Genomic DNA, 24748 nt, shown 5'->3' with positions numbered 1-24748 from the left:
CTTATTCTGTATTATTATTTGGAGGCTGTGATGAAGAGAGCAAGCTGTAGAGAGTTCTGGCTCCATATCTTTAAGGTCTTTAGGTGTATTTGGATACCTGGATGACATGAGAACTATGAGAATTAGTTACCTGAGTTAGCTCACTGTGTCTTTGCAGATGAGGGCTGTGCTGGCAAGATAGGAATTGACTTAAATTCCGCAGTTCCAGCTCCTGCTATCCCCCTTCCTTTACCCTAAGTAGCATTTTCTTACAGGCTTGATTCATGATGCCCATGAAGCAGTGAGTTGAGATCCCTATTTCTAATATCTTGCAAAGATGTAGCCAGCTCCCTGAGGCTCTTTTCCTGTTAGCTGGGAGCATCCAAAGGCCCAGAGCCAGGCACTGGGGAACAGGAGGAACAGAGACTTTACTGGAATTTAGGTTACCCAACTAGGGCCCCAAAAGTCTGGTATGTACATACACAGACACTGCTGGATTTGTGTATTTTCACATCTGTGCTTTCCTTTTTAATGCTGTAGAGTGGATGGAATGGGCACTGACTTGTCCATACAATATAGTGACGGGTGATTTATTTCTCTAATTGTAATTTTCATCTTCAGAGCAGCCGAGAGTGTTGCTCCCATTTGACGTGTGTTCAATGATATATATATTAAAAGACCTATGGAAAATGAGTTGTCTTTCCCCCTTTGGAATTCATCCTCCCACAATATGTGGATGAACCTCACTGAAATGAGGAGTCCGTTTGAGCTGCAGTTTTCTGTTGTTCCAGGTTTGTAAGCACCAAGAAATGCTTAAATTTTAAACCCCTGTATAAATATTAATCTTTTTCTGTATGCTGCATGGGAGTTCTCAAAATATGTAAAAAAAAATGCTCCTGATGGTAAATCATTTTAAAATAGCTGCATGCAGTTAAATTCATACTGAAGCACATTAATCGATGCTAAGTTTTATTTGTAAACCTCGGTGCACATTCAGCTTTTGTCATGTCACAAGTTTTACATACAGAAGACCAGAGACAATTCTTCTCCCAGGTTTTGGAATCTAAATTGGCTTGATAAGAAGAGGGTGGGATGAGGCACTGATAAGTCACTTGGCCCTGGCAAAGTCTTTTAAAGTAATTGCTACGGAAGCTCTGGGCTTCATGAAGAAGTTGGGCCTGTTGCCTTGACCTTAGTGATAGTTGAAATTTTTAATAAGGTGAATTAAACCACGGAGAACAACTTGCTGGCTTTGACCAGGATTCTGAGGGTCACTTTCCCACTGCTCTGTTGAAATCAGATTGTTATAAAATATTTTACAGCCAGCATCGGGGGGGGGGGGTGTTGTTGTTGTATTAAATCAAAACAGATTGGATTATTTTGACTTCTACTGTTTCATCTGCCAGGAAAATGCCTTCCTGAATTTCTAGGTTTAGAGTTTTTCTTTTCAAGAGGACTTGTGGCTAGAGTGAGGCTTTTAAAGCTGCTGGGAACAGCTGAATACTGAATAGAAATGGTTAACTTTTTTGTCTTCCATGTTTGCTGTGAACATCACTTAATTTCTCAAACAACCATTTTGTTTATATTTTTTCCTTTTCATTTTTTACTTCACCTCTTCAGTCTAATTCCTATTCTTAAGCTGCTTGACACCCTCCTCAGCTTTCAGGGGAGCCCCACACTTTTTGGGTGGCTCCTTTTATAATTATCCAATCAACATTCATAGCAGTGATATGAAGAACCTGTGTGAAATTATTTACTCCTTTATCTCCCTCCCCTGCTGAGTTACCAACCACCTTCTTCAGAGCCTCGCAGCTCTCACTGATGTTCAGGGCATCTGTCTTCTTCCATCCTAGGCATCCCAATTGTTGGCTATCTGGCTTTCCAGGTAAACTGCAGACTTTGCCTTCATGTATTAGCAAGATAAAGTCTCTACTCATCAGGTCGCCTCTGCTCTGAGGATGCACAGCCAGCTTTAATTTAAAAGCTGCTATGAAGCTGGCCTGTATTTTAAGGAGCACTAGGAAAACAAAACAGCTATTTTGCTTGCTTTCTTGTGGGAAAAACTTGCTCTGCCTATTTCTGGAATGCCTGGAGTGGCCACTGCTGTAATAGAGGAATAAAAGCTTTGTATTTCCCGTCAAAGATGAAAACCAAACAAAACATAATTTTTATTTTTTTCCCCCAGTGAAAAGGTTTTAATGTTTTCCTTTGTGATCTGTCTTGGCCAAACGTCAGCTCTGGCAATTCTGTTTTGTCTGCCTCAATGTTTGGAGGTTCCATCGTGTAGGATGCTTTCCATGTGCTGATGGCCCTGCAGTGTGGTGTGTCCTGATGCAGGGTGATGAGGTATCTGCTGCTACAGTAGTTGGGAGGGCCAGTTCAAAAAGCACTGAAATATGCAATGAGGGAGGGTGGTGCTGAATCCAAGGCTCTCTGATGCCTGCCTCTCTCAGTGAGTTGGTAAGACTGAGGCTTAATGACAAATGGGATGAAGACTCTCAGGTTACTCAGCTACTCTGAAGGATTTTTGTTCCAGGAATGCGTGTAGTGAGATTTGTCCCGACTATGCAGATTAGGAATTTTGATTAATGGAGTGGGTTTTGCACCTGTTAGTTCAATTTTTAATGTGAAGAAATACCTGGGGTAGTGTCAGGCTGCCTGAGTATTCTCTGGAGGAGCGATCCTTCACTTATGCTGAAGGTTTGGTGGGTACTGTCTCTTCTTGTTGCTGGTACCTGGAGACACCAGCTTGCTATTTGTGAAGTATGTAATGCTTTCATGTAAATTTTTATCTTCTTTCTATGGCTTTCACTGAAACATTTATCTATTTAGAAAGGAATAGAAGAGCTTTTTTTCCCCATGTATAACATTCACTTGGGAAACTGTTCCTGGATAGTACCTTACAGTTTTACTTTTTATTCCCTATTGAGTTGCAATGTAGCAGTGCTTTTTTTTTTAAATGTTGGCAAACTTTGAATTAGTGATGGATATTCACATTCTTACATTCTTGCAAATTCTCAATGGTATTTAAATGATAGTATTTTACCATTTGTAATAGGCTGTGTGCTCAGTTTGGCTTAGTGTTTAAAAACATGCATGTGGATTAACCAGAGCCTAACATTAACAAAGAAGCCAAAGAATGCATCTTCATCTACTGAGGAAATTCAGATTCCTACTTTTGACCACAATTTTTACTCCTCAGGCTAAGTAACTGACTGCTTTAACCACTGTCCTTCCCCTTTAGCTGCTCTTTTTTGTTCCCTATTCTTTCCATGTATCTTATCTTCTACCTTAGTCCCATCTGGGGAGAAAAGAAATAGCCCTCATAGAGCTTGTGTGCTGTTGGCTGCTGTCACCCTACCCTGCTGCCTGGTATGTGTGTTTTCCTCCCCCTCCAGCTGTATCTTGACTCTTCAGTCTCTGTTTCCTCTCACCTGCTGAGCAGGTAGCTGGTCAGCAGTGCACCTCTTGGCTTTTTGTGCCCTCACGTTGCATTTGCTGGCAGAGATGTTCCCTAATTCTTTGTGTGATGCCCCATGTGGTGTTGTGCTTTGGGCCCTTCTTTGCCCCACGTCTCAGACCCACCCGCCCCACAGCACAGGGATCTATCTTTTGGTCCTCTCTGCACCGTGGCAGCACCTCCATGTCATCCTTGGGTTCTCCTCAAGGTTTCTGCTGCAGCTGTGGGAGTCAGAGGATGAAATGATATTTGGTGAACAGCAGCTCAGAGCACAGTGAGAGCCTCTGGTGCGGAACGGGAGCTAATCAGGATCTGGAGAAAGGCAAAGAAAAGAAAGGAGGTATGAGGCTACTCAGGGACTTGAGCACAGATATTTGTTACTTTCTTTTTGAAGCATCTTTTCAGCTGATCTTCATGTTCTTTCATGGTTGTACCTGACCCATGCAAGTCATCAACTTAGTGTTCAGTCACCGGGTCACGTGAAAGCTTGGTGGGAGCAAGAAAGCTGGGAGTCCCAGGAAAGGTGGGGAGCTGCTTGATCTCTGGGCTCTGTCACTAGACAGCAGCAGTGAGTGCTGCAGTAGACAACCCTAATTAGAGTGTAATCTTTAGATTACCCTTGCTCGTTGTGGGTGACTTACTGCCATCCACTCAGGCAGCATTAGGTTCTTATTTGTCTGACAAGGTTCAGACTCTTTGCAGTCTCCTGTGTTGTGCCATTTACTACTTAATGAGAATGTACAAGGCATGAGAATAAATCTGTGCAGGGTATGGCCATAGTAGGGGATAGAAAGGAAATGCAATATTCACGAGGCAGGAGCAGAGGAATGCTGTTGGATCAGATGGAAATGGGAATGATGGGGTGAAGTCTCTTGCTACAGCTTGCTTAAGATCGATTAGAAAACACTTTTGAAAAGACGTACATGCCGTATTTAATTTCTGTTAGCTTTTAGAACTCTGTAATTTTTATGATATTAATTAAGAAACGGGATGAGAAACTTAAGTCTCTCTACATGTGTCTGTAAAGCAGATAGCTCACCTCTTAAGTTCTCAGAAAGTTTATACATCAGCCACTATTCCTTGGTTGTGTGGAGAGGAGTTTAACATTTATCACTGTGGTGGTCTTAATTCAGGAATATTAAGAGACCTTTTGCCAAGGGCCGTGACCCTGACTGTTTTCAGGCTCTGGAGCTCTGAGGATCAGTAGTCCAGGGGGTGTCCATCTGTGAAGTTGGCTTGGTGATGATCACCCCTCTCCCAGAGCAAGGCAGGAACACGTGCTGAACTGTGTATGTTTGTGGTTAGGGGCAGGTAGTATGAGTTGGGGAATGCTACAAAGTCTGCTGTTGCCCACCCTTGTAATACTTGTGCCAGCTCCTGCAGTCAAGGTGAATTTGTGATAGTCTTGGTTTCATGGAATAAGAACGAAAAGGAATTTTTCAGTCCTCATAGCTAAAGCGAAGTGCTTGTGAATGTGAATGGTGGCTCAGCTCCCAAAAGGCAAATAAAAATTCATTGTGGGTTGTTGTTTTTCAGATGCCTTATTTCTGCGCCTTAATCATAATTTTGGGGGCCTGACTCATGATTTTTAAATGCTAGGGATTGCTATAGTGAGAATTACAGATCAGCCTATAATTAGATGCATTTTTTAACTAAGGAAACTGCAACAGTGAAGGGAATAGGAGAAACAAGACCAATCTGGGCATTCCTTTATAGGTCATATTATTGAAGATTTTGTCTTGGCACCCAGCAAGCATCTAGCACAAACACACTTGCTAAGCCTTATGGACAAATGCTGAACATCTCCAGGTTTTTGTATGCCCAGTTGGATGAGGCAGTAAAAATGCACATGAGATATTTATTCTTTCTATCCTGTTCCAGCCGTTGCCTTTAAATGTTTAAGCATATCCGGAAGGGAACAGCAGAGTGTGGAACTTCAGCTTTGCTAATCCAAAAATGGTAACAACAACAACAAAAGTAAACCTATCATTAGAGAAATCATGTGTTTTGATAGTTCTGTTTAGACAACAGAACAAGTGAAAACACTTATCTAGTGTAGTTCAGTAAATGCTAATGAGGTCCAGCATGTGATAACATGTTTATTTTGGCTTGCGTCTCTGATGCTCTGATTTTGCTTAAAAAACCCTGGTTTGTCCTTCACTTGTCAAACAGGCCTTTGCTAGTGAAAGTTTTGTACTAAGAGGATCGACTTGATTGTTCTTCCCCACCTAATCTGTGGAAAAATGCATTCACTGGCCTGAGTTGTTATACTCTCAGTTGGTTTTACAAGTTTAGTAGAAATTCTGTTTTCTCATCTGCTGCAGAACAGAAGATCTACATCGTGGAGGAAAGCAGAGTTCCCTCTGCTGGCATGGAGGCAGATGGGCTCGTGGGGTTTCCACTGGGCTGTGGGCTCTCTTCTCTGTAGCACAGCCAAGAGCACATGTGTAGTGTGCTTTCACTTGGATCAGCCTAGGTAAATATGAGCTTGCTCAGGACTGTAGAGCTTAATAAGTTCTTTCCCAAATTTAACTTGATCATTTGGTTTCAGGGGATGTCTTTTTGTGGCTGTGCAGTCTGTCTTGTGAGACTCTTACTCCTTTCCGTTTAAGATCAATAACTTTTGCCACAGAGAAATTAAGAAAAGAATCCTAAAATTCTTGAGAAGTTGTTTCCATTCCTGAAATGCTGCCTGTCTACAGCTATTTCTTAAATTGTTGGGTAACTGCTAAGAACAGATTAGTTTTCAGCAAGTTTGAAGGAAGAAATAGCTAGGCTTTGTCCTTTCATCATCACCTTTTTAGGTCTAAACTAAATGGGTTGAATGTACCAGAGAGGAAAACCTCATAAAACACACTGGCTCTGGAACTAGGCATCGAGCACAAATAGATGAGATTTAAAAGTATTTTTAAACCAACTCTCAGGCAATAGTCCTCTCTCAAGATGCCTTGTTGAAGGACTAAGTAGGTTGGATGATTTATTTAGTGAATTTTTACTTCTATCCTCATACTGAGTAGATTCTTACATTAATTTCTTGAAGGTTTGTTTAGAATTTTTCCGTGCTCTTTTTAGCAGCATCTTTTAAATATTGATACTGTAAAAGACCATAAGACTTCAGAAAGTTGATTCATAATGAAAAGTACTTTGGGTCTTCTGGGCTTGTCCTTTGCCTGAGGAAGCTGGTACACCTCCTCTCAAAAGAGTAGCGGGGAGGTACCCTTGGGATTTCTTGCCTCCTTTTCCTGGTCCTGTCCTTGCATCCCTCCCTGCCTGGTGGTGGCTGTGCATGCTGTCCCTTGAAAACTTACTCACAGGTGACACTGCAGGCGTGCCAGCTCAAGAATAACTTGTGCCCCGGTGTTTTTTGAAGCGGATTACCTTAACACTCTGGATCATCTCCAGAAGTACCTCAGCTGTCACCAGCATCTCTTCCCACTTCAAAGAGGAAGATGTTCTATAAATAGTGGTGCTAATTAGGCTCCATCTTTGTCCCCAGTTCCCTCAGCTCCTTTTGTCTCCTGTGACAGGACCGTGTAGTGAGAGGCAGGGCTGGGTGCACAGCTCTGCTGGCATTTAGCCTTGTCCTGATTGCTGGCTGTTCTCAGGAACAGGTTGTCTTCCTTCATATATTCTTATTCTTACTTAAAAACTGAGTTTTCTATTGGGAAAAGTGTCAGAACCCCCTAATCAGCCGAGAGGAAGGTATTGCCGAGTGGGGTACTCCAGAAGGAAAGAAAATACATGCACTTGGAGGGAGGATGGGAGGGGGTGATGGTAACGTGGTGAGATGGAGGGGCTTTGGGAGGTTGGAAGAGAGGTGAAAGATTGATAGGGTTTAACAAAATACAAGGAAGTAGATTGTAGCAGCAGGAGTGCTGAAGAAGAAGAAATACTAAGAGCAGAGAATAAAGAAACGTTTATGTGAAGCAGAATAGTGGAGAAAGAAAGATTGTAGGAAATTTGAGAATGAGTATGTGGGTAAATCAGAAGGGCAGTCTGTTAAGAATAAAACATTAATTGAAGTGGACAGTTGAAGAACAGCTCAGTCGATTAGGTAAGATAACCCAAGGAAGTAACAATTAAAACAACGTGGGCTCAATTATAATCTCAGTGAAGAAGCTCAAATATCAGATGGAAGCAGATCTCTTGAGTAAATTGAAGGTCCATTTTCAATGGCAAATGTGAGGTATAAGAGAGGCTATGAAACTGTAACAGGAGAGGGCATTTTCATGCCACAAGATAGGAGAATCATTTTGCTCTAGAGATGACTGTTCAAGTGGTGAGATTTGGAAGTAGAGTGATGAAATATGTGGAGTACAGCCCACTCACTGCAGCTATCTCTGGTACCTGTCCTACTTAAGAGCTGTGGTAGGGAAAATGTCCATATGGTTAGCAATAAGACAGGAAAACAACATTTGTTGCTCTGTTTCTTTTTCATTCTGTGATTGCATCTTGCCAACTAGACAATTCGCAGACTTGACACGTAGTGAACTTTGTTTGCTGAGGGTTAAACTGTCCTCTGGTACACCAGCAACTCAGGCTTAGGGATGATGAATTACAGTGGCAATTCTTTGACTTCTCATGTCTAAAGCTGGGGTTGGTTACTAGGGTTTTGGGGTGAGGCTTTAAAGCAAAGGCATTCTTTGTTTTGTCTGGATGCCATCCATAGCATTTCTGCTGAGGTGACTTCTCACTGGGTGTTCTAGTGGGATTGTGCACATGGTTGGCATTATGATGGAAAGATAACATATTTGGAAACAGGGTCTCAAAACTGTACTGAGGATAGTCAGCTACTCCAGATCTCCTTGGCCACAAGCACTTGGCTAGTTACGGTTCTGAACTGTGGAATAGCTCTGGGAAGGCGAGGGATTTGTAGGGCCAGACGTGGGGCTTCTACACTTCTGGTTGTCAAATGCCAGCACCTTCTCCAGGCTGATTTCACCATGCAAGAAGCAGAGTGGAAAGCAGTGAAATTCTATGTCTTGAGTGTTCTCTTTCTCTCTCATCTTGTTCTGCAGCATTTTCATCATCTAGCTTCTGCTCCAAATACACCTGCTGCCCAGTGGCAGGTGTAAAAATACACCTTTGGGGGTCTGCAGGGCAGATTTGTGGAGATGTGCAGCATATGCAACACAGAAATGTCTCTAGTAGGACAGATTACTAAATCAGGTCTATTTAGTTTAGTTTCCTATCTCTGTCAAGGCCTGACACCAAATGTTGCAGAGGAAGTCATGCAATAGGTACTAGTAGTATAATCTCCCAAGTAAATCAGCATTTCAAATTCTTAGAGTTTTGAGACTACATTTACCCTTCATTAACTTAGTTTAACACCTCATTCAAAATTACTGGTGTTAATTATAACAACCTTTCATATTCTTGGTGCATACATAAACAATCCCTTCTTAACCTTCATTATGCTTAATTTAGGAAATGCAGGTGTCCTCAGGATGGTTAGTTCTTAAATATATATGTCTTGTTCTTAAATTGCTGCTTAATTGATTAAAAAAATATATTTCCTCTTTGGGTCATATACCCTTTTTGTACTAATTTGCTTTAAAAATAAGCCAGATAAATGGTTTATTTTTAGATTGTGACAATGGACCAGAAAGCAAAATGTCATCATGCTGTTGAAAACTAAATAGCTCATCTTCAACCCTGTGTAAACAGTTTAACCACTGTGAAAACTGAACTATTGCTCTTTCAAATTGTTCAGTTGTTACTTCCTAAATACAATGCTTTTTTTTTCCTAAGTAAGTCACTGCTTTTATTTCTTGAGATGAGTATTATAGATGAACTGGCCATGATTCAATAGAGCTCTGTAGCTTGTCATGCATTCTTGAGCTGCAAAATGAATTTTAGGGATGACTACGCAACCTCAAAAGCTGGCAGTTGGACTGCCCTTCCCAGTTGCTGGGTTCTCTCAAACCAGCCATTTTCAGGCCTGGGAGCTCTCAATGCCACGAAAGGCTCTGTCAAAGAAAGCAAATGTTGGATTAACTTCTGTGTAGTATACATCCTGTGGGTGTGAACATGGAAGTCTTCTCACGCAGGTCACGGAGAGTAACATTTTTCTGCCTGACAGGGTGCATTTCTCATTTTCACTCAGTAGCAGGAAAGGAAACCACAAACCCAGCAATTGAATTGGAATCTATGTCAGATCAGGAAGAGAGAACGTCCTGGGTGGCCCTCTCTTGAGGCCAGGGACTGCCTCTGCTCCATGTCTCTGCTATGGGATTCTTGTTTCTAACATGTAGTTTCCACAAGGCTCCTAAATGATTATGAGCCACTTCCAGTCCAAGCTGATGAGTTCAAGATCAACCAAAAAGTTGCAGAACCTGTTCCCCTCCTTCCTCGCTCCCCTCAGGATCTTGAATGCCACTATTTCATGGGCCAAGGGTTTTATTGATTATATATTCCCAACCAGTGCTTCCTTGTTAGTGAATAGTTGATCCAGCTGTAAGTTGACCCATCCATACCTGTATCAGAAATTATCCCTGAGTCACTCCGGAAATCTCCCAGGTTGCTTGCATAACTCTGTCTTGCCCTTCCCAAAGGTGCCGGGGAGAGAGATGTAAGTCTCCTGGTGGACCCAGAATTTGTGATCTGGAGACTTCCTCGTTGTTCAAAGGAGGTTTCTGTTACCAGCACTGTGCCTCTTCTGGAACTGGCAACCTGGATGTCTGGGTGAAAGTAAACTCGGGTTACTGATCTGTATGTTGGAGAGACAGGGAGTCGCTCAGGACCGCCTGCAGCTGGAGGTGAAGCAACAGAGTATGACAGGCTGAAGGTGGGTGGGAAACAGGAAGGCTCCTCCCTTGGGCAGCAGAGTGCTACCTGGCAGTGGTTAAAGGATGTCTCTGCTGTCTTGAAAAAGTTGTTCCCCACAGTGGTTATGTGGTGGAAAATGAAAGTAGAAGGTCTGATCAGAGTCAGTACATTTCAGCTTGCTGCCTGTTCACTTTGGAGAGGGACCCTGGTTGTTGTAGCTCCAGCTGTGCAGCATTTGCATAATTCCTTAGGAGCTGCACAGCTCCTCTTCCCCTTTCCTGTTCAGTGCGATCACTCGGACACGCTGGCCTGAGAGACTGCATGGCTGTGAAAACCTACTTCCAGTGTTTTTTATTATTTAGATTTCTTTGGATTATGGGGAGTCTGTTAAAACTAGAGCACGGCAGCTAATTAGGTGTAGCGTTTCAACAGTCCTTCAAGCAAAAATAGTTTTCTGTGATGTGTTTGGCTGTGTATGTCAAACTCTTCAGGTTTTCCTTTTATTTAGAATTTCATAATGTTGCACTATATATAACTCTGGCAGGCAGTACAAGGTAGCATGCTTTGCACTGCTGTAGTATGCCAGGCAGCTCTCTAAACAGCAACAGGTCTCCTATTTACTACCTTTACTCTAATGTAACTGGGTTTTCTGGGAATAAAGTCTACGAAGGATGAAAAACTCTCAACCAATGGAGCAGAAAGAGGAGAGAAAGTAGAACTCCAGACTTGAATTCTGACAGGAACATTTCCCATAGCTGTAGGGAAGCTCTTCTGCAGCACTGGAAGCCCAGGGTTTCCCAAAACCGCCTGCTTGGTGTGTGTGCCTGTGCAGAGGAGGTGTGATGGTATAGCTGGGGGCAGGTCCAACAGATGGCAGAGGCAGGAGAGGTAGATGGAAAATAAACATCTTGGCAAAGCTAGGTAGGAGTCATAGCATGTAGTAATCTCTGCGGTTTTGTGTTTGACAGGCTTTTAGGAATTATAATCTCACATGTAGTAGTATCTTGTTAAAGGCCACCAGATTGGGCAGGGGTGGAAGTTGGATACATTGCATTTTCTGCCAGGACTTCAGGCCTGTAAGAGCTTAGTACATAAATCACGTTTATCCCCTGGGAAGCTGTTTGATTGCTCTGGGTAACGGGGTTTGTGAATTCCTGATTTATTCCCAGCAGCGCCGAGCATAGTGCAGCTAACTAGTTAGATCAGGATAGACTCAAACATGCTTTCTGTCTCCTCCTCACCTCTTCTTTTTCACTGACAAGCAACTGCCTGGTTTTTACTTCTGCTGCTTTTTTCCGTGCCTGGGTAGGACACTTTCCCCCACCCCAAAACCACACCCAAACCACTAAACATTGTGGTGTGTTCTGAAACTCTGTGTTTGTAGTGAGTGCTGCCAAATATAAGTTGCTTAATGGTGATGGTAAAGCTGCGTGCAGTGAATTGGAAGCTGGAGTTGTAAATATGTGATGACCTTGGTGGTTGGAGCTGTTTGGATTATATAATGAATAAGGATTGTTTCAGAGCTTTGACAAGTTGTAGTGGTGTGCTTGTGAAGTTCTGTGAGCTTTGGAAGTGCAAGTTTTGGAAACTGTGAGTATTTGTCCTGAAAGGCCAGGTTTACATTCCCTGATTACACTGGCAAATTCTTTGTAGTGAGCTGGGGGAAGTGTTCAGGGGAATCCTGCCAGTTCTTCTTGTGGTCTGGAATAGCTCAGATGATAAGCCTTTGCATGTCCTTTGGAAGCAGCTGTTGACTAAAAGAAAGGCGGATTGCGTGTTTAGGCGAAGCAGGGAGTGTTTGGATCCCCACTACTTAAGTCGGACCTAGGAAATTCCCAGCGTTTTGTACATCCTGGAATCAAAGCAGACGGTTGTGGTGGCGAGCAGTGAACTGATGCTGTGACTCTAGCCAAGGAGACTTGGCTCAGGTTAGGTTGCCAGTGAAGGAGTGGAGTGGCTCAGAAACGAGATGATGTGGGTGGAAAGTGAGGAAATGTCTACTGGACTCTTCCACACCTCCTGTTAGGTACTGGTGAGGTTACTTTGCTCTCATGAGCACTGGAGAGAGTGGAGGTCTGAGAGTGCTTTAAGTAGTCACAAGAGATGTTTTCCAGAGAGTTGTAAGTAAGTTGGCAGCACTGTTGAGACCAAATGGCACAAGTTTACTTCTGCGTTCTTTCTAATGAGGTGCTAGAGGGAGTAAGGTATGCGGCAGTGTTTGCTACTGAGAGAGAAAAAGAAAATCACTTTCATGTGCTTGTGTTCTTGTTGTCTAGGCCAGGAGACAAGCAGCAGGTTTTAATGATATATGGTCACCTATGGATATAGGAGGTTCAGTTTCAACACGCTTACTTTAACTATCTAAAAATTACATTTCTCTGTTAGTGCTCCTACCGTAGCTTCCCCCACTATAAGTAATGAACAGGCAGAGGTACTTGCAGATAGTGACAGCTCTATTCTGCCTTAGATATCTGTGTTAGGGTAGGGTAACTGTCCTTCTGTTGACTGAGGAAAGTCCAGATGACCAGCAGAAAATACACCACCAGCTGTGTGGTGGCTGGGCTTTGGTGGTGGAGCACCTTAGGAAGAACACAGACCTGAGGCACACACATAGACTGTTACATGGGTGCAAAATGGAGCTTTGACCATCACAAATCTATTAATGCAACACAGAGCTGCCAGTCAGATGCTGAGAATGGAAGTAGGAGAGTAGCAAAAAGAAGTCCTGTGGTCCAGCAACAGGCAGCTTCTGCTTTTGCCTTATCATACCAGAGCCCCAGTTCTGCAGTATACCCTGATGGTCACCAATAAACTTGATTTTGTTTATTACTGGGCCTATAGGAGAGCAAGCTGTGAAGACAAACAGAGCACATTTACCTCTTGTTCCTGGGACAGGTGTTTGGAGGTGACTAGTGAAAGCATCATGCCTGTAAGAATAGACTCATTTCAAATCAGAGCTGGTGAGGCCCCCTCTGATTTTCTAAATCTGTAAAACAGGAAATAGCCAAAATTCAAATATGATGGAGTTATAGTTGAGTGCAAAATGTTTGCCATTTAACTTTTTTTCCCGTAGCTTCACCAGAAGAAAAAATACTTAAAAATACTTGGAATTGGAGCTTCTAGTAAAAAATGTTCCAACTCGGATATGTTTTTTCCTTTATTTTAATCCACTTAGTGCATTTAGCAAAGTATTTGTATCAGTGAAACTGATTTTATAGCACCTGATACTCAGGCAAGGTTTAAAACACATTAACAAAACTTCAAAAATGAGGCTTTTAACCGCAAACAGGGGAATTGCAAGTTCAAGGTACACATTTATCAATTTTCAGATAAATGGCTGTGTTTTAATCTGTGGTAATTTTACCATTCATTTTCATCTGTTGGAAGCCATCTGTCAGCACACAGAAGGATCACTGAACTCAGTTCAGAAATATCTCTGGATACTTGGCCAGCTGATCGTCAGCTGTTTACAAAAGTGACGTTGATGGTTGCAGCAGCTCGGGCTGTAAGTGAGGTCCAGTGTCAGTGCTTGGCGGTGCATTAAATCATGGCTTTCGTCCAAAATACGACTATTACAGCTTAACTGGCGTATAATTCTGGGTGTACAGAAGCAACAAAGAGTACAGAGTTTTGTCAGTGTCCACTTCAAGGAAGCTAAAGCAAGGCATTCTTTGGCATTTATTGGATTTTTTTTTTCCCCTCCCAGTCAGTAGGAAACGTGATATATATGACTGGAATCTTAATCATAATCCACTCCCTTTAAGAAATTTGTCTCACTGGCTAATTTCATCCAGATAAAACAGAATAATAGAAGTCTTAGAGGTAGGAATTTATTCCTAGCCATTTCATGAAAAACTGGATGAAAGAGAAAGATCAAACCCAAGGTTTCCTATTTTGTTTGGCAGACCAGCTCGTCCTGCTAGCTGGCAGGACATCGGATGGATGCTTCCCAACCAGGCAAAACTTATTCCATCTCCCAAACCAACTGATGGATATGAGATGTGGGAAGCAGTTTCTGAGAAGTGAGAGGAACAAGTTTCTCTTCAAAACAGGGCTTCCCTTCAGTCTGTTCCTTCAGATCTATTCATACGTCTTTGATGGGTTAAAACGTTTCTCCAAATGTACAGCTTCATATGCCTTTGAAAATATGTTTCTCTTTCATGCCTTTTCATGTGATACTTTTACATATTCTTGTCTCTGTCACATATATAGGCAATGGCTGCCTGGCTACCTACACTTTTTTTTGCATCAAAAAGCACTGGGAATGACCGTGCAGGAACATTCCTTTTCCTCTTAATTTCTGTGGTCTCACTTTTTAGGCATTTCAAGATGCTTAAATCTGTGCAGTGGAGGAATTTTTTTTTTTCTTTTTTTTTTTTTTTTTTTTTTTTTTTTTTTTTTTTCTGTCCAGTTCACCTTCTACAAAGGGGCATGACTTTAACTATCAAATTAGTGAAGAACTCCCTATGGACTTCTTTGGATTGGAGCGTGGGGGCACTTTTGTGAGGAGCATTATATAATACTTACAGGGCTTTTATCTGGGTTACAGAAGCAGGTGGAGAAACCACTGTAGTGTGATAATTGACTGCTTAGATCTAGGTGGTATGTATCATCACTCTAGATAGTACAAGCTCAAATGCAAGATTAGAGCCGTTCGATTTATTTTTAGTGAATCTCCTTCTCCTGAAAGAATACAGCCACCCTGTGCCCTTGTTGAAGCCGAATACTTCTTTGTGCTCGTGGCAGCACAAAGCAAGCAGCAGTTTTGCTGAAAGGAGTCAGGGAAGTGGCAAGAACAACTCATTTCCCCCACCCTGCCCCCGCAGCAGCACCATCGTGTAGTGTAACTTTCTGTCTCCGTTGATGGTTCTGCTATTTTGCAAGACAGCTACTCATTAATTTCACCTCGTGCCTGTGAAAGTCGCTCTCCTCCTGGAGGTTTGTAAGATTAAAAAAAGCAAAAAAGCAAAAAAAAAAAAAAAAAAAAAGAATAGCACATGAAGCAATTAATCTCTTCCCCTGCCCCACTCTCTCCTTCGCCTCTGAATTCTCTCTGACAAAACTACCCGTTCGTGCAGTTGTGCCAGCTCATCTTTCTGACAGCCCACTGTGAGGGCTGTGTGAGCAGAGAAGAGAGACCATCAGATGAGGCAGCTGGCAAACAGGATCCTTCTGTGAGATGCTGTAGACAGGCAGAAGACCTACAGTCCATCCCTTGCAGCTCATGTTAACTGCAAAAGCCTCCTTAGGCTTTCCAGGGTCTGGAGCAGCAGGTCTGGCTTCACGGATTGGAATTGAGCTACCAAACGTAGATGTCTCTGTCTAAGGCCGTCACTTTATGGTCATTAGAGAGGAAATAGGTGTCTACTTTGAGATGAATCACACCCTAAAGGACGCTTTGTCTGCTACGGAGAAGCCTTGGGAGTGTTTTCATTTCAAATACTATAAGTGAAGAGAGATGAACCCTGTGTCTTCTCTGGGATGGGCCCCCAGACGCAGGTGTCGTATATGGGGGCTGGTGGTGGTGTCATTAGCAAAGCAGAGGAGCAGTCTGGTGCAGTGCCAGTGAATTCCAGCACTGTGGGAGGTCACTTCTCTTGAGCTGCTGGCTGCTGTCCAGAGACCATCATTTGAGCTCATGCTCAGATTCATCACTTCTCAAAGGGATGTGGCTGTTGGTGGCAGTTCCTAGGTGAGATGTTGAGTCACTGCTGGTGTCTCTCCTGGATGTGATTGGGAGCAATACAGACAACTCAGAGACATCCTGCATTTCAGTAGATTTTACTGCATGAGTAACAAAGTTCTATTTTTGCTATTGCAAGTCACAACTTGTCGCAGCTTCCTTATAATATAACTCTTTGTACATCTGGTATGAGAGTCTTGGAAAAACTTTATCTGCCCAAATACTAGAATTTAAACTCTGTAATTCACGCGTTATAGTTCATACATTATAATTTGTGTTTCAAAGCTTATAAGCAGGCTTTGTGCATAGGAGTTTGAAGCAAGTTTGCGTGAATCAAAATATGTTTTCTCTCAAAAGAGGCGAACAGTTCTGTCTTTCAGTAGCTTTCCAGAGCAAATCTGCTCCATTTCTAAAGAAAATAATTTGCAGGAGGAAGGGTAAACTTAAGACTCGTCAGATGTTCAGGTAGACTTCTATTCACTGAGGTATATCCTGGTTTCTTCTCGTTCACAGACGTTGTTCAATAACAAAGATAGTCCCTAGTGAATTTTGGCCTCATCTGTACTTCTACAATCTAAATGTTGCACTACTCAGTCCTCCTTTGCACTTGCAATAATAATGAAGGTATGGAATATAACAGTGTGATGCTGTTAGAAGAATAATATCTCTTTACAGTGATAGAAAAGTGTATCCTTTCAATTACTTTTCTTAAAATGCAGAGTTTTGATCAAAGAAAGAATGCATAATCAACTGCAGTGACTGCATATCTTTATCACGCTATCTGAAATTTGAATTTAAATTCAAAGGAGAACCTGACAGAGGTTAGATAATCCAAAGTCATTTGAAGATTCAAAGATTGAGCTAAGGTACAGTAAAATTTTATGAGAGAAGAATTTAGGCAAGTTTGGGGAATTACAAGGTGCACCGTGTAATACTGTTGCTGCTGCTGTCTTCTGAAAGTGGATAAAAGACTTTAGATCCTTGACATTTTAAGCACTAATCTGTCTTTGTTTGGGAGGAGAGCAGAGGAAAAAGAGCCACACATTTTCCACGATATTAGGAACACTTCTGGGAAAAAAGGATATCACTTGTACATTTCAACAAAACAACAAAAAAAAAGAATTGGACAAAATCAGTCAGAGATTTGGATGATGTGCTGCAATGCCTGACAGCTCAGATTTTGCTTCCTGCAGGACAGCAGGGTTTGTTTGTACGGGACCAGGGAAGCCAGGATAGGGTAATCCAAGACACAGGATGAAAAAACAGTTTGATATTTCTTTTGCAGTCTGGGAAACAGAACTGTGAACTATACTGCGTGGGTGGCACCAGATTTTTTGTTCAGTGATTTTAAAATAGGCAGTGAAAACCCAAATATTCTCAGAGTTAAATAAAAACAGGTAGTAAAAACAATATTCTCAGGTTAAATAAAATACTTTTTTTCCTTTTTGGGCACATCAAAAAAACCTGGAAGAAAGTTCTAAAAGAAAAGATACTGATGATGCAGGAAAGATAGAAATGCTTGATTTCATAATTCTCCTCCCCCCCCAACTATTAATTTGGTAATTTTGATAACAAATTAATTTATAGTGTAATTTCTTACTCACTCAAAAAACAACATACAGCTCTACTGCTAAGATAATGAATGTGGTTTTCATGAACTCCCTTATTCTGAGAAGTGTCTGTGGTCTCTTCAATCTCTTTCTGTTCATGCAGGTTGCAGTGCCAGGCAGTTCAGTACATGATTTGCTTCTTGCTGCAAGCTTTTTATTGTCCTGATAGCTTTCCTCTCTTGAGGAAGATGGGGGAAATATTACATGGTCTGTGTAGAGTCCAGACACCAGAAATTGCTGCAGGGAGCTTTGAAAAATAGGTGGAAAGTTTCATATCAAGACAAAAATACCGTAATAAATGTGAGGAGGAAAACGGTCATGACTTTAGTCTTCATAAAATCTTATCATATTACAGAAAGCTTGCCTGGGAAGTAAATCAGATTATCTCTTTGTTCTGCTCTGTGGTATCCATTTTTCATATTTCTTTTTCATTGCATTTAGGCCTATTCTTGAAGCTTAGGTAACTGGGGCATTTTCAAAAATGAACCTGTGCAGAGCAAGGTATTCTTGATTTAAGTGTTGTTTTTGGCAAAGGTCTTAATTTTAGTTAGAGCTTAAACTACTATTGCTATCCCAAAAAACCAATTTTATGTGCTTTTCTGAATATCAAAAGCATTTTTATTGGCCGTTCTCTTACTCATTTGGTACGGGTCCATGGTGTTCTTAGGAGGGCGATTTTGAGGTCATATTCCCAAATAGTAGTGCTGAGGGTAATTTTAAATTTCATCTCAAGTGGGGTGAAGTCTGCTGTAGAGAGGAACGGTGCCAAAATACTTGTCAAGGCTGAAGCCAGCTTTGGTTTTGTTGGGAAGGAGAAAGACCATGTGGCTCTGTGTTGTGTGTGACTTGGAGCTCATTCAGTGTGTCCCTTGGCATCTGGTGACAGCAGAACGGCGACAGCCTCTTTCCTGTATTCTCCCTAGCAAATTTATAGCATGTTCCACCCACAGCTTTGATACAGGGGCAATTTGGAGCAGGAGTTTGATGTGTGAGATATCTGTCCTGATAAAATAAGAACATTACATTCCATTTTTTTTTTTTCCTTATACCTTCTGTCTTCTGCCCTGCCTAAGGTGCAGGCTAGTAAGTTGGATAGTAAGGTACTTTAAACATCACAAAAACCTCAAAGCCTCAGTGGATTCTTCAAGTGAAGCCCCAGTTACAAGTATTATACTGAGCTCTTTGGGGAGCAGAATTTCAGTGAATGTGACCAAACCCAACTAACGATGCTTTCACAGAATATTCAGAAGCCAAATGCCAACTGCAGCTACAAACTCGTGTGACCGCGCTGATTGCAGCTGAACCAGTGATTCTGCTGTTACTGAATGGCTCTTGTAGAGCCATAAAATTCTCAGGCTGCCAGCTTGGAGCAAAAGATGGCCTCGAGTAGAGCCATTACATGGCTAAATGAGAGGACTCTCTTCCAGCTGTGAGCATTAGCTACTGCCTGCTGTAGGAGATGGGGTATGAACCTAGATTTTTTTGTCTGCTCCTGGGTGGTCATGATCCTTGTCTGGATGAATGTCTAGGTATGCACTTGCTCAGATTAGTTCTTGATCCTCTGTATTTCTTTTCATCAGTGCAAGACAACTTGTTAAAATATTGTAAGTTTTTCAGATGAGAAAAAAAGCAGGGCAGCAAGTGGCTCAGGGGACAGAGCAGGCTGGGTCTCCTGCTAAGCATCCTGGTTTTCAACAGAATCATATATGAAATCTTATATTTAGCAAACCAAAGTGCGGATTGCAGCTACAGATGGATGTTCCCAACCTGGGAAGCACTGACACCAAAAATAGTGCTAAACAGTTAATAGTTAACTGTGCTTTGGCCTTAGACATGGTGTGTGTGGGTAATAACAAAGATCAGTTTGTCCCTGTAGTTGGCAGGGGGTGACTGTACTAGAAATAGTATTTCCAGGATTTATTTAGAATGGAATACTTAGAGGTGGATCTTGTAAAAGAGAGAATAGCCACAGGAATTATGGAAGGAGTAAAAAACTCTGTTCAAAGTGAGAAATTGAGAAAAATGTCAGCTTTTCTGATCATCACAGGGGAAACTGAAATTTCAGAAGCCAGGGATACATTAAAGAATAATTACAAACTCAGCCAAAACCTGAAGTGCCAAAAAATCACACCCTGAACTGGGTGTAAATTTATTAAAGGCAATATTTCATTAAGCAGGGATTTTGATTTCTCCCCTGCCACCAAAACGTCTTGCAAAAACATCTGGATGTGTTATTCTTGTGGAAGCACTACACTGAAGACCTAATTAGGAGAATTTCAGGACTAGATTTTGAGACTTGTGGTGTTGGAGGTGCTCAGTCCAGTTGCGTTTCAGAGCCACTCTTAGTATTAATCCCTGAAGTACTTCCGATGGGGATGTTAGCTCAGGGTCCCTAAGCATGCAGATGCTGGGAAATAGGTGTTGGTTTAGTCTGAGGACTCTAAGAGGTTCTTGGTAGGTCCTCCTGCCTCTCTTGGGGGATACATGAATGGAAGCAATTAAGCAATTGCACTGAAATGGAGCTGTGCTAATCTTCCCTAGTGAACCCAAGCGACCACCCGTACCCTGGATTTCAGCAGTGCCACAAGGGCCTGGTTGTGAGTGAAGAACTGATGGTTTTGGCTCGACACCAACTGAAACTCCAAAGGCAGAATAATTTTTTTTTTCTCTGAGCCTTCAGATTCATTTGATCTCAAAGCAAAACATGTGAAATCGAGGTGAATGTGAACTGCAAGTGTAAAGAAAAGGAGGTTTATGCCAGCCCAAATACTGGAGGGTTGTGCTTCAGATCCAGGTTCTGTTTTGCAGTCGCTGGACAAAGGTTAATGTGATATCAGCTAAATCCAGGCAGCTGAGCAGAGTCTGACTAAAGCAATTCATCTGACAAATTGTTTTTGTCTCAGACTTGAACCTGAACTTCAGTCATTATTTTATTGCAGCTGTTAAAGCCATACTGCCTTATTCAGTGGAGGGACTGTGGACACTTGCTGGGACCTGCAAGAGCACCATCAGGCTGTAGCCTCTCCTGCCCTCTCCCCATCCCTTGTGCACTGGAACACTTCATCAGGAAGTGTTCTGCACACTTGTTTGGAGTCCTGTTCAGATCAGGCTTAACCCTTCAGTCCTCCTTCACAGAATCATTGAATCATTAAATTTGGAAAAGACCTCCATAAATGTCCAACCTGCAACGAAATACCACCATGCCCACTAAACCATACTGTGAAGTGCAGTGTCTTCTTGTTTTTTTGAACACTTCTGGGGATAGTCACTCCACCACTTTCCTGGGGAAGCTTTGTGAAGCTTCAGGTTGTTGCTGCTTGACAAGTGGCTCTCCCTGTCAATCTGATCTTCTCCTCATTGCTGTGCTACCTCTCCCTTGCATGGGTTGAAAAGGAAAAAAATTGAAAGGAATAATTTTGTTTCCCCTCCCTTGCACAGTGCTGGTGGCACTTAGCATTTCATGTAAGGCAGCAAAGGCAGCTGGAGAAGTGGTGGGTGTGGTGGGGAGGCAGGACACCTGTGCAGAAGAGATACATGAAGGGCTGTAACTTCCTGGCTGACTGCCCGTGCTATGGAATTGCCCAATTCTGTTTTTACGTGTCATATTTGCTGTCATTTGGGATGTCTGAAGGAGCTACTCTGAGTCATTATTGATGGGACTTTGGTCAAACCAGGGTGAGATTAAGCACTGACTAGCTGCAAACTGAAATCATACTGGAAAGTTCATAAGCTTAAGATGAAGAACAAGTAGTTTGGGATTTTTATGTAAGCTGTCTCACTGACTTTATCTATGAATTTAGGCAAGGAGTTCTGGCTTCCTCTCTGTTTTAAGGTGAAGGGTGCACCCACATCAGTCCTTTCATTAGAGGTGGGCTTCTGAGGCAAATCTGATTGTCTCCAGTGACTGCATCCCAGTAATACACTGTGAGGACAGGGCTGGGACACGTCTCAAAACTGCTGGTCAGCTCCCTCCCCGTGCACAGGTTGCTGCTTGAGTTAATGTGCAGAGCCACTTCAGTGCCTTGTGCTGCCTTGTACTTAATGACCTGCTTGGTGCCCAATTCCAGCTGAAATCTGAGAGGCCTGAAGTGAGATTGTCAGAGTAACTCTTCTCCCGCTTCTCTCACTAATAGGGATTTGTCCCTTAAGTGCTGTCAGATCCGAGGGCCTCCAGTGCCTTTTCAATACCAATATTCTTTAAGTATTCTCATACACAGGTCTCCTCTGAATTGGAGATAACTTTGAGACAAAAGCATATTGTTTATGTCCTGCTAGTGGAGAAATGTTTGCAATAAATTGAGATTCTTGACTAAAAGCTGCTGCAATTTTGCAAATTCTGTCATAACATTTTAGTTGTGCATTTCAGTCAAGCTCAGCAAATCAGTTCAGTCTCCCTGACCCTGCAAAGTATCCTGCTTTAGGTTTGTCTTGGAATCCATTCTGCTTTTTAATGTATGTTTTCCTATGAGGCTTTACTTGCTTTGTAATTTTGGGATTTAGATCAGAGAGACTGAATAATGTGAGACTTTCAATAATTATTCTTTTCTGACAGAAAGCACAAGATTTTTGTGCTCATATATATGGATGCATACTTGAACTGGTGACTTTCCTATCTGTGGACCTTCCAGGATACACCTACTGCTTTTCATGATAGGTTTATTAATGAAGGATTCAGTGGGAACTGAAATAATGCTTTTTTGGGAACAGGAAAGAGTGGGTATATATATATATATATATCTCTAGTCTAATAGGTAGGGAGGGAGTTGTAGAAAGAACTGTTCCTTATTGCATCAGTTTGCCCTGGCTAAGGAAAGATTCATTAACATAAAACACTCCTGAGATAATTTTACACTACATTATCTGGGATTTTTTTTTCTGCTTCTTGGTCAGACCAGACTTCCAGAGAAGGTGTGAGTTGCAGGATTTCACTTGGAAATTTTAATTTTGGAAAGTACTGGAAAACTCTAATGAGGTCCTCCCCCCGAGTCTTGTGTTGTCCAGGGAGAAAAGACCTAACTTCTTAAGTCCTTCCTCATAGGGCAGGATTTCCAGCCCTTTGATCATTGTGGTGACCCTCTTTTGGACCCTCTGCAGTCTGTCTGCATCTTCCTTGAACTTCTAGGACCTTGGGGTCTAGAACTAGACACAGTGTTGTCCTAGTCAGCATTAATTTGCCATTGACTTATACACCTGAGCATAGTGATTTATATATTTTCTGAAATATTTATGCAGATGGAGGAGTTCACTTTTGAGCTGTTTCCTCTTTTGCTAAGATTATCACAAATATACTCTACAGTTTTCCAGTTTTCATCAGATTTTCAGTTGGAACTATGTCTGAAAAGTAATGCTCACACAGTTGCAGAAAACTATGAACTTCAGGGAAAAATAATGTTGCTTTTTTTTTTTTAAATATTAGTTTTTAGAAATGAAAAGTAGCTGTGAAACTTAAAAATGCTAAAAAAATTTAAATTTCCATTAATGATTTCATGGTTTTGAATAAAATCTCTTCTTTTTCAGAGAACAGCTACATCAAGCATTCTAGTAGTCACTAATAATTGATGTTTTTCTGCTTATGCAACCACTGGAAATGGTCCCAGTCTCTTCAGGATTCCCTTTAAAATATATGAGAAATGTATATAATAACATGATAATATACTCTAATGACATAATTCTGCAATGTGTGTTTTAAATACATCTATTACATATAAAAACTAGTATGAGTGTCACCCGTTCTGCTGCCATGCAGGCTATGGAAAGATGGGATATTCTGGACCTTTAGTCCTGTTCATCACTCTGTATTTTAGGATATTAATTGCTGGGTTTGCTGTGATACAGAATTTTTGCTCAATATAACTTTCAACCAGCTCACCAGCTCTCAAATTTCTACTCAAGCCGAATAGTAAGTATTTTTGGTAAATGAATGTGTAAGAGGATATGCAGTTTCAGCAAGGAAACTAAGAGGTATAATATTCAGTCTCTCTCTATATATATATCTATCATACTGGGATGACTCAAGTTGGACTCGAGTTAGAAGGCAGGCTCTAATACTGCTGGGAATATACACAAGGACATTCAGTAACTGGAGAGGGATGCCAAATTTTTCCATGCATAAGTTATGTAACTATGGGGTTTTAGGAAACCTGCTCTTCATGAATAAGGCTTGGTACTGAATTTTGATATACCTTTAATTTTCAGAGGAGCTTCACTGATGTCTGTATGTGTTGGAGACCAGTTTCTTATCCATTAAAATGTGTTGTACAGGATGGAGTTTCTTTTGCTGAATCTTGAGTTTTATTTCTGTGCCACTCTGACTGGAAACTTAAAATTTTTTACTGTCTATTTCTAAGGTTTTCTGAAATAAAAGCAGGTTTTCCTAGCCTTTCTGTAAGTAAAAAAAGAGTCACCCCTGGTTCATGTGCTGGCTGGGAAGATTGGCTTTTGGAGCATCTGAGAGTGGCAGGATCTCAGGTGTGAGGGCTGGTCGTTAACGAAGGGCGTGCCAAAGCTCTAATTAATACCACACTTTCTCCTTTGGTTGCCTTCTCTAGGAAGCTGCTGGAAGAATGCTGTGACCCCGGGCAGCTCTTCGCTATGACAAAGCTGAACTCCCCGATGGGAAAGAACCTCTGGTTTGATGGGGAATTTTTATATTCTGTCACAATCGACAACGCAACTTACTCTCTCTTCCCACAGGTTAGTATCTGGTTTTATTGCCACTTGAAGCATTTATATACTAAATGGTAACATGGTACAAAGGAGCACGAATAGGCTAAAGGCTTGTCAAGAAACTGAATCTTCATTTCTTGGTACAAAACAATCTCCTGTCTTGTTTTTCTACTTCCATGTTCTGAAAATTTTGTTCGTATGCATGTTAATATTTCCCTGGCTGCTTTTTGGGTGTGCAGGTGTACACAAGGGGTGGTGAAATTGGGTCACCCATCTTGATTCTTAAAATGCTGAAGTTCTGGCTGTTTTAAGAAGGTGATTTCTGCATTTCAGTCAGGAATCACACTCGCTGTGAGCCTGATCCCTCAACTAGGATTGCTTGAGTTGAGATCTGTACAGATCCCATGCAACAGTACTTTGTGCAAAGGTGTTCCAAGTTACTTACAAGTTAATAAAGTTTGTTGGTGACAATCAGTGTGAGCCCAACAACAGAAGCCAACAACTTGACTTTATTGATTCTTGCTAGTTTTGAATGTTTGAAGTGGTTATTGTTGTTCAGCAAAGGTGTTTTGGGTTAAGTGC

At 41.7% G+C, this 24748-nt stretch overlaps 1 protein-coding gene across 1 annotated transcript in view; it reads left to right on the top strand.

Annotated features, from left to right (window-relative positions):
- The window catches only part of ST8SIA1 (ST8 alpha-N-acetyl-neuraminide alpha-2,8-sialyltransferase 1), a 131833-nt gene that overhangs the window by 5532 nt on the left and 101553 nt on the right, over positions 1 to 24748 (top strand). Inside the window, exon 2 of the mRNA XM_050325176.1 lies at positions 24049 to 24193. Within this exon, the coding sequence (XP_050181133.1) occupies positions 24049 to 24193 (145 nt within the window). The remainder of the gene's footprint in view (positions 1 to 24048; positions 24194 to 24748) is intronic.

Source organism: Myiozetetes cayanensis, unplaced genomic scaffold (assembly GCF_022539395.1).
Source record: "Myiozetetes cayanensis isolate MyiCay16 unplaced genomic scaffold, myiCay2020 scf3, whole genome shotgun sequence".
NCBI lineage: Eukaryota > Metazoa > Chordata > Aves > Passeriformes > Tyrannidae > Myiozetetes > Myiozetetes cayanensis.
Note: the sequence above shows the minus strand (reverse complement) of the source record. Positions and strands in the feature narration are given on the sequence as shown.